General features: G+C 43.9%; 1 protein-coding gene across 1 annotated transcript in view; it reads left to right on the plus strand.

Moving 5' to 3' along the window:
* The window catches only part of PRDM4 (PR domain containing 4), a 16388-nt gene extending 2419 nt beyond the window's left edge, over positions 1-13969 (plus strand). Inside the window, exons 3-10 of the mRNA XM_010180905.1 lie at positions 967-1761; positions 4886-5035; positions 6247-6365; positions 7130-7215; positions 8377-8504; positions 9033-9347; positions 11856-12024; positions 13417-13969. Of these exons, the coding sequence (XP_010179207.1) occupies positions 967-1761; positions 4886-5035; positions 6247-6365; positions 7130-7215; positions 8377-8504; positions 9033-9347; positions 11856-12024; positions 13417-13726 (2072 nt within the window). The 3' untranslated portion in view covers positions 13727-13969. The remainder of the gene's footprint in view (positions 1-966; positions 1762-4885; positions 5036-6246; positions 6366-7129; positions 7216-8376; positions 8505-9032; positions 9348-11855; positions 12025-13416) is intronic.
* Positions 13970-16353: the final 2384 nt, after the last annotated feature.

The following is a 16353-nucleotide window of genomic DNA, read 5'->3' on the forward strand; positions in this document are numbered from 1 at the left end:
GCTTGAATGCTTGTAATAACAGACATGTTTGAATGGAAAACTTTTACAGAATAAATGGTTTATAAGGTTCAACACCAAAAAGAAACAAGCTGACTCAGATTTTGCAGCATGTCTCTTGTCTCCACTGGAAGTACTGTTTACTTGAAGGTGCTGATGTATTTCCTCCAAAGATTTTTTTTTTCCTAGCTTTGTCCAACAAGAGAAGTTGGTAGTATGTAAATACAGGTTAGTGTTTCTCTGTATCTTAAGTTCCAAGGTTGGGTGACATTGAGAATCTTGCCAGAAAAGATGTTAAGGTTTCTGATTGAAATTTAACTGGGCTATTGTTTTAGGAGAAACAACATACTTTTCATCTAAGGAAAGAGAGCAGATGACTCACGATACCTTTGAAAGACCTTATTTTGGTCCTGCAGAATTGCAGTTGATGATCTCTGAGATGGACGGTTGTGTCACTCAGTCTTAGAGGAAGGAAGTAGTCGTTAAAACTAAAATACTGAAACAAAAAGGGTGTATCCTGGAGAACTGTTTCTACTTCTTCTAGCAAAGGTGAATGAAGGATTATCAAATGTTAGATTTCACTAGCAGTCCTTCATCCTTTGTGAGCTGTTTCTTGAGACTGCAAAATTATGCCTAAAATGTGAAGCATCTCTTTTTTCATTCAGTCCTGTACTGAGGAGCCTAGGTTAGGTGCTGCCAGAAACTTGGATGTTCAGAGTTTGACAAATAACTCGAGACTTGCTCTGTTGGATGGAAGCTCTGGATTTGTTGTGAAATGATACTTTGATAGGAGTGATGGGCTGGCATATGTTTGAGCCATGTTTTAGAATTAGTGGGTTTTAATTGGACATAATGTAAAGAACATGCCTTCAAGGATCTAGGTATTAATGTACTATGCTGCGATGTTGTTCAAGATTTGAAAACTGATGCCATCTTACTCTCTTCTCTTTCCTCCTCTCATTCTATCAGGTATCTTATCTTACTTGGCTGACAGACCTCCACCCCAGTACATCCATCCCAACACTATAAATGTTGATAGCAATCCGGCGTTGTCAGTCTCCAGCAATCCCTCGGCCCTGGACCCCTACCAGCCCAGTGGCACCGTGGGGCTGGAACCGGGGATTGTTTCCATGGACTCCCGCACAGTGAACACGCATGGTGCTCAAAATCTGCATCCTAGTGACAGCCACGAGGTAGCGCTGGATACTACGATCACGATGGAGAGCGTTTCGAGGGTGACCAGCCCCATCTCTACGGATGGGATGGCAGAGGAGCTTACCATGGATGACGTAGCCAGGGATCATTCGCAGATCCCCAGCGGCTCCCGGAGCCATGAACCTTTAGCTGTAGACGCAGTGGGGAGTAACTTGACGTCAGACGCTGTGGGACACGGCGGTGTCATTCCCATTCACGGTAGCACTTTGGAACTCCCTGTCGTCATGGAGCCCGACCACATGGCTGGGCGGGTGACAGGAATTTCGGACAGCACACTAAATGACTCCATTCATACTGTGGCCATGAGCACCAACTCCGTGAGTGTGGCGCTCTCTACCTCACACAACCTCGCTTCCCTGGACTCGGTCGCCTTGCATGAAGTGGGCCTCAGCCTTGAGCCGGTGGCGGTGTCTTCCATGAATCAGGAAGTAGCCATGGGGCCAAGTCATGTGGATGTGTCTGCAGACAATCTTGCCTTCGTACCATCCTCTCTGCAAATGGAAGACTCCAACTCGAACAAGGAGAACATGGCAACCTTGTTTACCATCTGTGAGTGGGCATTTCATGCTTTCTTGGGGTAGGGTTTGCTGGGTAGCTCTTGTCTGGTAGGACCACAGGAGTCTTGTCACTAGTCCTGCAGGTTTCTGGTGAAAGAAACTTAATTATTTAAAAAGTCCACCGAAGTTGGAACATCTGCAGTGGCAGATTAACCTTGCTGAAGCGATGCTTGTTGGACGTAGACATAATAGGATGTTTTAGCGTCGTTCTCTTTGTACCCATCTCCCGTGTTGCCTCGAGGTTGGAAGCTGAGTTCTTTATGAACCTCTTGCCTTTTGTAGATATGCTGGCATTATCCTTTGCAATGAGACTTTTGTTTTCAAAGTCACATCACAAATGACTCTTCTTGCTCTGTTAAAAAATACATCCTGATAAACAGCACCACAGGCCATACATTTCATCAAGTGGGTATAGTTATTGAGTATGACATTTTGTGATTTTGCAAAATGTTATTAAACCATGGACAGCCATCATGAAAATGCTGTTCTCAACAGGACCTGCTGGAAAAGAGAGCAGAGAGGGAGGGAAGTTTTTAATATTTCTGGTTATACTCATCAAAGGACCTCAGTCCAGAGGTTAGCTGATCTCCTAGGAAGAGAGGAGCACTGGACATTGCACTCTCTCAATCCTGTCATCGTTCAAGGAGTGGTGTTTGAGAACTGAGAAGTTCTTGTTCACTGTGACAGAGATTTGAACATCCACCCGCAACATGTGTGGCTTCCCGCCACTGAAGCATAAGGCCAGCTTTCACAATCATTTTAATAGTTGTGGTAGCCCTGCCCAGTGCTGCCCTTGCACACAGTCTGGCCCAAAAACTGCCAAAGCCTTAAAAGAAGCTTTGCCTGCAGAACATTTTTTTAAGAAATGGAAAGGATTAGGGCCTTGGTTAGCAATGGGAGAGGTGCAGTTTAGTGCAAAGGGTCTGGTTGGACATTTAAATTAAAATTTTTATTCTGTGCGAGAAAAATATAATTTAAAATCAGGTGGGTGTACAACCGTGATGAATTTACAACTCCTAGAGGAAAAGTTTTACAGTTTATGTACTCAGAAGTTCTTAAAAGCATCTGTTGCATGTTGAACAAATAATGATCAAAATGCTATGATATCCAGCCTTCTCATGGTGAAACTTCTTTTATTCACCCAAGTGAGATTTGATGTGCCAGCTTCTTGTCACTATACTTACAGTATCTATTGTATACTATGTATATATTATATACTAAAATAGACCTAAACTGTTTCCCAAATGGTGCTGCCCATTTGTAGGATGTTTTAATGGCTATTGCATGCCTAGTGTTTTCATCTGATTTGCAAAATAGGTCTTTGACTTGGAAAAGCTTAAACTTTAACTTTTTGATGTTGTTTTTAAACTTCTTCTGAATAAAACATGAATTTGTGTCCAGACAGGTGACAGCCAGGAGGAGGAGGAGGAGTTGTTTTAGAGCCTCTTGGTCAGTTTTGCTCACTGAGAAGACAGGAGTCAGGGCCTTTTTCAGAAAACTTCTTACACTCTTCCTAAGTGGAAAGCCAAAAGTGTGCCTTTGCTACAGCCCTAAATGCTTATGATACTTCTAAGTAGCCCATTTTTTGGTCATCTTTGCTCACAGGTTCTGGGTACCCAAATCAAAGAAGTAATCACTGTGGTGTTTCATTTGTTGTGGTTTTTTTGTTGTTGTTGTTGGTGGTGGTTTGTTGGGGGTTTTTTTCATTATTTGGCAAGGACAGAAATGGAAAGGGAATGGTTTATTTCACTTTCTGTAGAAGGTAGGAATTTTTTTTTTCAACTTAAGAATGTATGAATCCCTAAACCTTCCCATGGACGTGGAAGTGTCACATGCCCAGAACTTGCTTTTCTTCCTCTTTGCCGCTCTTTGGGGCTGCTCCACAGACCTGCAGTGGTGAGCGCTAGATAATGCTTAAGGACAACTGCTCTAAAGAGTGTTTCTTATTACCCAGATCTGGTTGTTGTCATTCCTGTACTCCTACACATCATCTGTACACGTGAAGCAATGCTTATATAGGCTCTACCTATAATTTTCTGAGTACCTTCCTATCTGTAATTGTGTAGTTGCTTATACTTTATTTTGTTTGGGGTCAGATTCTGGTACCCTGATGTATGTCAGGAGTGTCCCAAAAATCTCTTAAAAAAAGTAATAATGGAGCTGCTGTTTCTGCCTGCTGAAGACTGCTTCTCTGATACATCTTTTAAACTGGAGTTGGGCAACCAAGAAGCCAAAGAAGGTCTTTGTGGAGATCCTGCCTAATTAGCTGGGCATCTTGCTTCAGAAGGAGGGTGGTTACTGAGTTGGTGTTCGTTGCTCCATTTATAGAGAATTAAAGTGAAATAGCTTTTCTAGATGAGAGAATTTTATGCTGTACTTTTTCCCAAATTTATTGTACTGAAGACTTCCAGGGGTTTATATTTCAGCAGTATTGTTTTTAAGCTGAATGGCAGATTAGGAAAGTGATGCTACTGGTTCTTCTTGGGCTTTTGTTTTTGTTCCATTCAGTGGCATCCCAGTGTCTGAACTGAAACAGAAATAAGGAGATTTGTGGGTTCAAATTAGGAAAAATTTTAGCAATATGACCCTACTGTCCATCTGCACTAATATCCTTGAGGTTCTACATGCAAGAAACCTCTTGTGTTCCTGGTAAATTCCCCAAACATAACCAGTTAGAAAGTGTTTGGTTTGTTATGGCTTGGATTTTTCTTTATTAAGGTCATTTCACCTGTGATCAGAGAGAAAATGGCTCTTCCATCACCAGCGTTACTGCCAGCTCTGGGGAGACTGCCATCCATTTTGCAGTAATTCTGATGAAGAGTGGATGATGAAGGTTGCCCCCGTAGGGATAGTCTATAGTCTAGACAATTAATTTACCATCATGAAGGCAGGTGGAGATTCTCATGTTTTGTCTGAATTGGACAGGTACGTTGGTGCCCATCTGACTGTGATAATATGGTTTATATTCTTCTCAGTAGAAGATAAAGCAGATGAGTTAAACTAGACAGAAGCAGCCCTTGGCAGGAGCTGAGCTGAAGCACATTGGCAGGGAGCTGATTGCACTGTGGGGGCTGCTACACATTTTTAATCCCTGTTGTCCCTTCCCCTCTCTGCAGGGTGCACGCTGTGTGACAAGGCGTATCCGTCAGACTGCCCAGATCATGGGCCCGTCACCTTTGTCCCTGACAGCCCGATCGAGAGCCGAGCCAGGCTTTCCCTCCCTAAGCAGCTCGTCCTCCGGCAGTCTATCATGGGAGCTGAAGCGGGTAAGAATCACACTACTACATTTTTCTGTGCAGCAGTTCAGAAACTCACTGCCTGAAATCCAAAACCACAGGGATTTTAATGTGGGAAAGAAATGCTGCAGCAGAGAGGTGGTTTCCTCATCTGTAATCACCCTGACTTGCTTTGTGCAAGAGCTTTTTGTCCTCTGGTTGCTGCCTAGACTTCAGGTAGGCTCTAGGGGTGCTGCCGCAGAGCGTTACCGAAACACTTTGTAAGGTCAAGCATGAACAAGGTATGGTGCTTATTTTTATTGTGTGCTAAACAGACCGTGCACAGCTTTGATGAGAAAACATTACAGCAGTTGCGGTTTGGGGGAAGATAACAATAACAGAGATTTCTGTCTGTTCATCGGCTTGGTTTGCTACCTGTGGGTCTTCTGGATGCTGGAGTATAATACATCTCTGGAGTGTTGATCATGAGTGCCTCTTTTTCCCCCGCCCCTCATTTACATTTCACATGTAGACTGTGACCTTGTCATTGGATGTGGACCTTGTTACTGTATTTCACGCCATTGTCACCTGGAAATGGAAGAGTGCAGTGCAATACCCTAAGGATATGAAGGCTAGAGAAGAATGTGATTATTGGCTTGCTTAGTGATGCTGCTTGTTGAGAGTAGATTACAGTTGTTTTCAAGCTGCACTAGTTTGCAGTTTATTCCTAAAAGCTATTCAGTGTATTCATGTAGACCTATATATACATATATATAAAAAGAAATGTTTAATAATGAATAATATACATGCAGGAATCCCTCTGCCCATGACAGAAATACAGCTGCCTCTGGGGAGAAATGCAGAAGCTGCTTAACAGTGCCCAGCAACAATTCTGGAAATTCCTGGGGATTAGGTAGGCAAAATGTAGTTACTGAAGCTAGTATTTTCTGCTTCTGCAGAAAGTGCTGTGGAAACTTAAAGTGGCTAGGCTCTTAGCTTTATAGCGTACTGAAAAGTAAATCACTTGCTTTTGATGAACAAATATTTGTAATGACAACAAAGCGGCTCCCAGTAGCGTCATGTGGTGGTGGTGGTTCTTGTCTCTGCCTTAGGTGTGTTTTATATGTGAAGTAGAAGCTTTGATGATCTTATGCCTAGATATTACCCCCGGAGCATTATCTCATAAACCTCCCACCTCTTTGTTACGCATTATTAGTTGTTTAAATAATTGATTTCTGCAGATTTTGGTCTTCTGCCGATAGGTGTGTGGACACGAGAAACCATTCCTGTAAGGACTTGTTTTGGACCTTTGATCGGGCAGCAGAGCCATTCTCTGGAGGTGGCCGACTGGACAGACAAGGCAGCTTGTCACATCTGGAAGGTCAGTGGATGTCGTGGCTCACAGAGTTTGCAGCTGTACCTTTCTCTGGTGCAAGCCACCATGTGACACAGCAGCTTTAACATCATCATCTTCGCCAAGAATCAAAATTAATGCAGTTTGATTGTTTAATGCTTAATATCGGCACAGCAGAGCTGCATACTATGTAATATGCTGGTGATCAATTCTGAAGTACAACAGACTTCTTTAACACCTTCTATTTGAAAGGGCTGTATGTGTTTCCAGTATTTGTGTGGAGTTGCAGCAGAAATTTTATGCTATGTATATTTTATTACTAGACAGCACTTGTTTGTTTGTTTTGTATCATAGTTTATTGAAAGTTCCCCCAGGTGATGAATGATTTGTCATAGGAAAGGTGCTTTAAAGCTTGCTTTTTCACATAATTTCATGATTAGAAAATAAGATTTATCTGTATGAATAAAACGTACTGATTTTCCCAGATATTATTATTCACGAGACTTGGCTTGTAAGAAAAGCAGCTAAATGCGTTTCTGCTGGCAGCTAAAGGTGATGTGTGATAAGGATGCTGATAAACAGTTTTTTTAGCCTCCTGGGTAGCAGAGAGGTCAAGATTCCTGTGTGAAGAGGAAAGTAAGGAGTAAGAACAGGGCTGTGGTCTTGGCAATGGCAATGGAGACCTCCTGACTTGTGCTAGGTAAACACATCCTCTCCTAAAGAAAGAAGCTGGCTTTCACTGTGTTTGTTGCTATGTTTTGTCCTAAGTTTGCATTCGTTTTTCCCGGTAGATCTATCACAACGGTGTCCTGGAGTTCTGCATCATTACGACTGACGAAAACGAATGTAACTGGATGATGTTTGTCCGCAAAGCCAGGTGAGAACCACCTGTACTGTGCCAAGAAGTCTGAGCTGCAGGCTCACAGGAGGTCGTGCTGGAGGATGCGCCCTGCTGCACTGACTGCCCAGATGTAATAAAGCTCGGGACCAAGGGACCTGCAGGAGTTTTGTAGTTATCTTGGACTGGTGGGGAGAATGAAACAGAGCACCCAGTGGAGAATGTTATGGGGGCACCAGTGCACATGCTGTAGCAAAACAGCCCAAACCTGCCTGCATACTTTGTTTCCTTTAAAGCTTTAAACCAGGTTCTTTTTATATTGGCTGTGTATTAGGTTGTTGTTCCCTTCCTTCTGCCCCATTCCTTTTGGATACATCTGTGAAGATGACGTTGATTGTCTTTTTGATTTTAATACTTTATTAGCAAAGTGTCCCTGGGTTATTTTGGCCAAGGTCCAAGCTTTTACAGCTCGCAAGAGCTGCCCTTTTCAGCCTTTCTGGAGCCTGTGGTGAAAACTATCCAGACTGGCTTCAGTATTGCTCCATCCGTGGTCCACTGAGAAGGCTGAACCTCTCCTGTTGCTCTGTGACACAAAGTAGGTTTCCCCTGCCATTCATTTCATTCCTCCCATAGGAGGAGTGAAAAGGAGGAGTCAGCAAGGTAGTCGACTGCAGTGGGGCAGAGCTTTTGCTGGGAACTGATCAGCTTTTGCTGATACTGGGAACAAACGTATGCAAGATACGGCATCAGAAGGTGAATTATCACCTCTTGGAAATGCTTGCAAGGGTTATTTTTGAAAATTTTGCTTTAAGAATTTAGCGATACTTACTTCTCCCTCGTGTTCTCTATTTCTTAAGGGGGTTAATATGAGAATTATAGATATATTTCTGTAGTTTCTTAAGAGATGATAAACTCTCAGCCCACTCCAGTGTCTATTAATAATTTTCTCAGCAAGATATTGCAGTAGTGTGAAAAATGTATCATTTGGTGGAGCAGATTGGCTGTCAAGGTCCAGTTTTCCTTTCCTTTAATAAAGAAGGACAGAAGTGACAGACATGAAAGGTTCTCTAATGTGCTGACAAGCATTGAGGTTCTCTCATTACCCATTTATAGGAATTCCTTCCCCCCCCCCCCAAAAAACCCCCCCAAAAGTCATTATTTCTGGAGGGCCTTTTTTTATAAATCTGGTTATTGCTGTAGGAACCGGGAAGAGCAGAATCTGGTGGCTTATTCTCACGATGGAAAAATTTACTTTTGCACCTCTCGGGACATCCCACCTGAACATGAGCTCCTCTTTTATTACAGTCGGGACTACGCACGACAGCTTGGTAAGTCAGCACTCATCTTCGCTGGCTTGGCAGGGAGTGTTTAGCTTGAATTCCCTTTTAGTGCCATCTCTGGGTACTGGGGAGTGCATGATGTTCCTTCTCAGTCCCTAGTGGTGAACATCATAGTTTCCTTTTACATTTCATGACTACATCAGTTAAAATAAACATTTCACTAATTCCACTGATCAGGAGGGAAAGATTGCAGTTTCAAAGAAAAAGGGTTATTTTTCTTCTGTTCATCCATGTGGTGCTAAGGGAGTTTTGCTAGCTGAGTATCTTCCCCCACCTTTGGTTGTGATAATTTAGATTTGGTAGTACTGTGCTCAAAACCATTCCAAAGTTCGCCTCCCCTCAAATATTTGAAGTGACCTACCTAAAAAAGCTAAAGAGCAAGCACTGGAGCTGAAAGAAATGAGGCTGAAAATCTCTGCAGCTGGCTTTGCTGCCACAAAGTATTAACATGGATCACGCTCACACTCTGTTAGGCCTTGCTGTGCTTCATTAAAAGTGATGCTTTTGTGCCCAAAGGTGTCCCCGAACATCCGGATGTGCACATCTGCCACTGTGGAAAGGAATGCGCTTCCTATGCAGACTTCAAGGCCCATCTGAGCAGCCACATTCACAACCACCTCCCCAGCCAGGGCCACAGCAGCAGCCACGGGCCAGGCCATGGCAAGGAAAGGAAGTGGAAGTGCTCCATGTGCCCCCAGGCTTTCATTTCCCCTTCCAAGCTGCACGTCCACTTTATGGGGCACATGGGCATGAAGCCGCACAAGTGCGATTTCTGTAGCAAAGCTTTCAGTGATCCCAGCAACTTACGGACGCACCTCAAGATACACACAGGTAAGGGCTGGGGACTTTACATAGATGCCTGGGCTCATAAAACATTGGAGCAGGATCTGTTCTCTCTGATCCTTTGGCCAGTTGGTAGGGCATAGCTTGTGTCCATAAATCTAAGCTCTCAGAAACACAGAATCACAAAATGGTTTGGGTTGCGAGGGACCTTAAAGATGATCTAATCCAACCCCCTGCCATGGGCAGGGTGTCCTCCCACCAGACCAGGTTGCCCAAAGCCCTGTCCAACCTGGCCTTGAACACTTCCAGGGAGGGGGCATCCACAGCTTCCCTGGGCAACCTGTGCCAGTGTCTCACCACCCTCACAGTAAAGAATTTCTTCCCAATATCTAATCTAAATTTACCTTCTTCCAATTTAAAACCATTCCCCCTTGTCCCATCACTACACCCCCTGATAGAAAGTTCCTCCCCATATTTCTTCTGGGTCCCCTTTAAATACTGGAAGGTCACTACAGGGTCTCCTCAGAGCCTTCTCTTCTCCAGGCTGAACAACCCCAACTCTCTCAGCCTTTCTTCACAGGAGAGGTGCTCCAGCCCTCTGATCATTTTGTGGCCCTCTTCTGCACCCACTCTAACAGGTCTTTCTTTTACTGGGGACCCCGGAGCTGGACACAGTACTCCAGGTGGGATCTCACAAGAGCAGAGTAGAGGAGAACCATGCCCCTCCACCTGCCTTTCTAAGAGTTAGCAGCATCCTGGTTGTAGGAATGATCTCTAGTCTGTGCTGACCCCAACGAATGCCTGGGCACTGCCTGAGAGCGCACTGTTTGGCGTGGGATAGGACTGCACTGGGTTCAGTGGTGTGGGTGCTTATAGAGCAGTATGTAGACTTGTGCCATGACTTAAAGAGCATTTGACAAGTTGGAGGTGATTACAGTTGGCAAGAAGTGTCAGCCTTCGTCTGGGAGACAGAAACCTGTTGTTCTCACACAGCAGATCCAGTGCTGGCAGCTATGATAAAACCAGGCTTCCCTTCTGCTCATGAGAAAAAGCCAACCGGGTTTGAGAGCTTGTAATGTGGACAGTTGACCACTTAAACATGGGGCTGAGATCTTTCCCCTCTTTCCTACTTGAATTGTTTTTCATCTTAAGCAAATGGCACAAGACTGAAATTGGTGAATTGGAGTCAGAATGATGGGGATAAGGCTCAGCTCTGTCACCCATCAAAACTTAAGTGTGAACATGCTGGTGACTTCTGTGTGCATTTGGGTATCACTAGAGGCTTTGGTGATAAAGGAAGAATTGCCAGATCAGTGAATTGAGAGCTAACAGAGAACAACAAAAGAGTGAAAGATTTTTCAGCTGTGTGAGAAGAGAGGGAATAAGAAAAGGCATGGATTTAACAGAGAGTGAGGATTTGAGAGAGGTTGAAGGTCAAGTACAGTCCAGCAATAGACAGTGTGTATCTTTTTGCCTTTTTTTTCAGTAAGGTTGGAATAGCTGTTGGGAATCAAGGAATACAAATCACAAAGCTGGAAGGGGAATAAAATTGGGAGCTCAGGGCTCTTGAGTCAAGCACAGAAAGCTGTGGGCTCAGTAGTGATGAGTTTTAATAATAAACTGCTGAAGTACAAATGTGATATACATGGCCACAGGATACTTGGTGGTATTCAGACAGTCTGAGTTCAGTGGTGTGCAGGGGTTTTGAACTATAGATGGTAATGACTAATGGAAGAGCTGCAGATAAGTGGAAAAAGAGGATAAAACATCAAAGTTATCAAAGAGCCGGTGAGCTTTGTACCTGTGTGTTTGTTAGATAAGAGAACTTGTTTTTCTAGACAAAGGCAATGCAGTGCATCAAATGTGGTTGGGCTCCAGTAAGGCATCAGATACAGTTCCTGTGGGAAATTAGTGGAGATGGGGATGTACTAATGTACCGTAGCTAGGTGGCTACCATGGTTACTATTCAAAAGGAGACTACCGTTATTTTTCACGCAAGAATTCATCTCGGGTAAGCCCAGTCTTGTTAAATGTTTGCCTGAATCTCTTTGCGGAAAAACTTACAAGTCTACTGGGGATGCTATGATAGGCGGAACAGAGAGGCACAGTTGGTGTAGGCAAGCAGCAGAAAGTCTGTCTTACAGGAAAGGCCGACTGATCACAGGCACTGGAGGAAGAAGGATCCTTTTTTTAGGACAGTGCAAACCCATGCATTACATGAAGGGCTCTGTTATTCAAAACAATAGCATGAAGTGGGGTGGTCTTATTTATTTTTGTTTTTGGCTTGGGGGCATGGGGTGGGGGATGAAAAGCTTTGGGAATGGTGAGATGAAATGAAGTCAGATGCCTAGTTTTTGCATAGCTAAATCTGGACTGTGACTAGGCAGACCTTTATGCTGAGACTGAAGGAACTGCAAGAGGAAACAGGTTCTGCTCTCAAAGAATCTGCCTTTCTTCAGAGTAAAATTTCATTTTTCAGCAGCGGTCAGGCTTACTGCTTACTGTATTTCTTGGCACTCTGCCTGTCCATCTGTGGGTGTACTCGTGTAATCCTAGGTCAGAAGAATTACCGCTGTACCCTCTGCGACAAATCGTTCACCCAGAAGGCTCACCTGGAATCGCACATGGTCATCCACACCGGGGAGAAGAACCTGAAGTGCGATTACTGTGAGAAGCTCTTCATGCGGAGGCAGGACCTCAAGCAGCACGTGCTCACACACACACAGTAAGTGATCTCACAGCATGTGTTGGACTGGCCACTGCAGTGAGTAATGAACTGAACAGCCCAAGAGAGATTCTCCAGTCTGCAAATAGTTTGGCTTAGGGAGTACAGGTTCATCCTCTAAAATGTCAGAGAAGTCCATCTGGACAAATTCCTTGTTACTGGCAGAAGTTGGCCTGTTCTAGCGTTGGCAGACTTTTAACGACACAGTAGCTTCCAGGCGTGCACCTTATCTTGTGAAATGGCATTCTGAAGTGTTCATCATTTTGAAGGATGGGGATGGGGGGGGGGTAGTGGATTTACATTTAGTTATCTGCTGAGAACTCTTTCCATGTCCCAACATGACCTCAAAAAAATCATGAACTCCTCAATGCCACTCTCACTGACTAGCTCATTATTGAAGTTTCCCCCTGTTTGCACTGGGGGTGGGGTGCAGCCATTCCCAGCTGTCATCTCCCCCTAGGTCTTGCTCATGCACTTGGTCTCCTGCCCTCCTGCAGGGAGATGCCCATGGTGAGGTCAGGTCCTCACCCCCATGTGCTCCTCCTCCAGTTGGCTGTAGGTCTCTACCAGCCCCTCAGCTCTCTGCCAGGCCAGATCTTTTCTTTTGTTGTGAGACTCTTTCCATCCTGTTTAGTTACTCCCAATCCACAGTCCTCCCTTACAGGCTGCTTGCCCAAAGCTCATCCCTCTGCTTATTTTGTTTTCAGCATCTGGTTCTTGTACTCACTTGGAACCGACTGCCACTTCCGTCACGCTGCCTAGGAGACAGCACAGTGCAGCAAGCATGAGCAAGAGAGAGGCAGACAGAGAGGCTGTGCTGTTTGTTCTTGCAGCCAGAGCCAGGAGCACTACTGCTGGGTGATGTTTTGCACAGTCATCTACAGAATTTGACTGTTGCAGTCTGGTAAACCTCTGCTTAGCATTTACAGACTGAGAGTTGTTAACAGTCAGCAGCTTTGTTTTCTTTTTCTTTTTCTGTTCTTTTTTTTTTTTCCTCCCATTTGTGCAGGGTGGGAAGGAGGGAGACTAACATTTCCACCATGGCAACATCTCCACCCTTGCCAAAACATGGAGCTTAACCAGAGTTTGGTCTTAAAGAAATCATCAGGAAAGAAAAACAGTTGGTTGCAAGCTGGCAGTTAATAAAAAAAGCCAGACTTCTGCCAATGAAGCTGGGGGGGTGAAGCAGAGAAGAGGGGTTTTGTGTACATACTGCGTGAGAGAAAACTGAGCAGTATTTCAATGTAGTGCTGCAGTAGTGCTGTTATTTCTGATCTGCTTCTCCTTCCAGTGTATTGAAAGCAAGATTTAGGAGTAAGGCAGACCCTTTCTCCCTTCCTTTCACCACCTCCTAAGGCAGGAGCAAACTGTTCACTTCTTCATGTTTTGCAGAGAACGGCAGATCAAGTGCCCCAAGTGTGACAAACTGTTTCTGAGGACAAATCACCTGAAGAAGCATCTCAATTCACATGAAGGAAAAAGAGACTATGTCTGTGAAAAATGCTCCAAGGCTTATCTAACCAAATATCACCTCACTCGCCACTTAAAAATATGTAAAGGCCCCACCTCTAGCCTGTCAGCCCCAGAGGAGGAAGAGGAGGAGGATTCAGAGGAGGAATTAATGGACTCTATGAGGACTGAGGACTGCAGGATTAACACTGGAGTCTATTCAACAGGCAATGCCCTCTCTGGACACAAATGAAGAAAAGTGAGAGGGAAATGTTCTTGGATGTTTAAACTGGGGGAGGAAAAAAAACCAAACCTCTTCCTTGTTTCTCCAGTCAACACCGTATGTCAAATGAGAAGTTTTCTTTCTGTTTTGGTCTCCGCACTACCACTGCTTAAACTCTGTAGCCAAAACACTGAATGAGAATGGATCATGCACGTACAAGCGAAGAGTTGCTAAGAGGGAGGCAAGATTTATTTCACACATGCTGTGTATACTTCTTTTCCAGATCACTCAGATTAATCCATCCAGTGCTGGGATACGTGACACACCTTGCATAGCCCCTTGAGTAAAGAGCCACAAACCAGAAATGTAGTTGAGTGATTGCAGGGACCTGTAAGCCAACTGTCCTTATTCACCAAAGCCATGACAATAAGAAAAACAAACAAAAAAGGGTGGTGGCAGTTGATGTATTTTGCTTTTTAATATTTTTTAACTGAAGGATGTGGTCTGGCACAAAGCAAAGACTTGTCACTGCTCAGGTGTCCTTCTTTAAAGAAAAAGCTTTCGTTTTAGGAAAAAATAAAAGACAAGCCAGTGAAATCAGCATTTGCAGACAAAGCAATTACCCCACTGCAGAACAGAACATCACACATGGCTTTTGAAGAATAGTTCACTGAAACATGTGAAGCGGGAGAGACTGTATATACTCAGTAAGGAAGAAGCTTACGGACGATCAGTGTCTGCAGTACATATTACTTCTTGTGCTGTAACCTTTTACCACCTGGAATGATGGGAGGGTTTGCTGCTAATACTATTTATGGAATGAAGATGTATTTCATTCAGTTGTTTTCTTTTGAAAAGAATAAAAATGTGGCTCTTTTCTAATGTTCTTTTTTTAATATTTACATGCTTTGAAAAAAAAGGGTTCTTACTTCTGATAATGATGCCAAAAGAAATAACACCACTTTTTCATCATCTGCTTCTCCCAAGCTTTCCTGGAACAAGGCAGGGGTAGGAGCACCTCCCTGCACAGCTGCAGCAACCAACCAGTCTTTAAACCTTGTAGATTTGCTGTGTGGCTCCTCTGGTGGTGCTGCAAAAGAGCAATCAGCTGAGCTCTGTTCTCCAACAAGGTGATTGGAGGTTCCCTGATGAGAGGCTCCAGTTCTTGCCCTAAATGGTGCAAGCTCAGCAGTACCTCTCTCCCTGTATGTGCTGTTTCCTAGAGAGCTCCCTGGGGTCTTCAGACCTGCAACTGCGTAACACTTGCCCTCTGAGATCAGTATGTGCATAAAAAGCTCCAGAAAGACAGGTTGAGGGATTTTGCTTAGTCAAGGAAGAGCTGTGTTGCTTGCAGTAACACAATTTCTTCCTAAAGCAAAGCAACTTCTAGCTACAGTACCAATTAATACCAGAGGTAGAGATAACAGAAATTACTACCCTCAAACAACTTAATGCAAAGCATTTATTTCAAATGAAAGCTTTGAAAAACTTGCAGCTTTTCAGCGGAGAGCAGTTGAACAGGAGTGGTTCTGGTGCTTTCACCTTCTTAAGCTTCACAAAAGTCCATTTGTTGTCCATTGTTCACTACTGCCTGGCAGAGAAAGGATTGAGGCAAGAATTCCAACACATCCAAAATATCCTTGGTTCCTGCAGAGCCATGCTAAACACCTGCCACCAGACTAGAAACAGCTGAATTGGATTTAGAAACAGCCAACTTCAAGGCATGGGAAGGAGACCTACAGCACTGCCTTTTCTCCATCTGCAGTTTGTACTGATAGTTTATCTGCTTTACCTCACCAGAATGACTCACAGGGAGCGATGGTGGGCAGCAGTGGCAGGATCTTGTCAGCTACATGCACTTACACCACCGCTGCTTTGATACCTGTTGTTTTAATACCCAGGGCATTTCTGCAGCAGCAGCACTTGACAGACACCTCCCATTATGTGGGGGGTAAGAGTATCCTTTAACTTCTGGCCTGGGTTAAGGCACTTGGGTGTTCATTTTAACTGTGAGGAAATTGAGTCACATTGACTAAGTTCCTGATGCTATATATGAAGTGTTTAAGTCAGTGGTGAGGCTGACACTCAAAATGTTCCTCAGTACCTTCAAGTTTCAGGCAGGAAGCCTGGGAGGAGGTCAGAACGTGAGTATGTAATGTGGAAAGCTTTCACCAGTGACAGCTGAGATCCCTACCCTCGCTTTGCATCCTGACAGCCTCTCATCAGCAGCTCCTTATTTCAGCTCAAATTCTCTTCACATACATGTGGAGCTTGAAGGAAAACCCACTACACCTGCAACATCAATGAACATCAGGTGCTGTCGAGCCAGGGAAAAGAGACCCTTGATCTTGATGGGATACAGCTGAGATATTTCTGGTTTGATTTTGGTGATCTGAGGTGATTTCAAGATTCTACTCAGGGACACTGACTTCCTACCCAAGAAATACTCTTAAAGACTTAAAAAAGTTACATATAAGAACTTTAAAAATCTGTATTAGAAATCAGTAAATCTAGCCTTAAAATAAGGATAAATTACCTATTTACACTTACTGCTTCATTCAGCTTTTGTTTATTATACAACTGTTGTCTGAAGTATTTTTCCTTATGCCTTTAGAAGATGTTTACCTTCTTTGCAGTATTCAACAAACTTTTGGTAG

Source organism: Mesitornis unicolor, unplaced genomic scaffold (assembly GCF_000695765.1).
Source record: "Mesitornis unicolor isolate BGI_N332 unplaced genomic scaffold, ASM69576v1 scaffold11073, whole genome shotgun sequence".
NCBI classification, from domain to species: Eukaryota; Metazoa; Chordata; class Aves; order Mesitornithiformes; family Mesitornithidae; genus Mesitornis; species Mesitornis unicolor.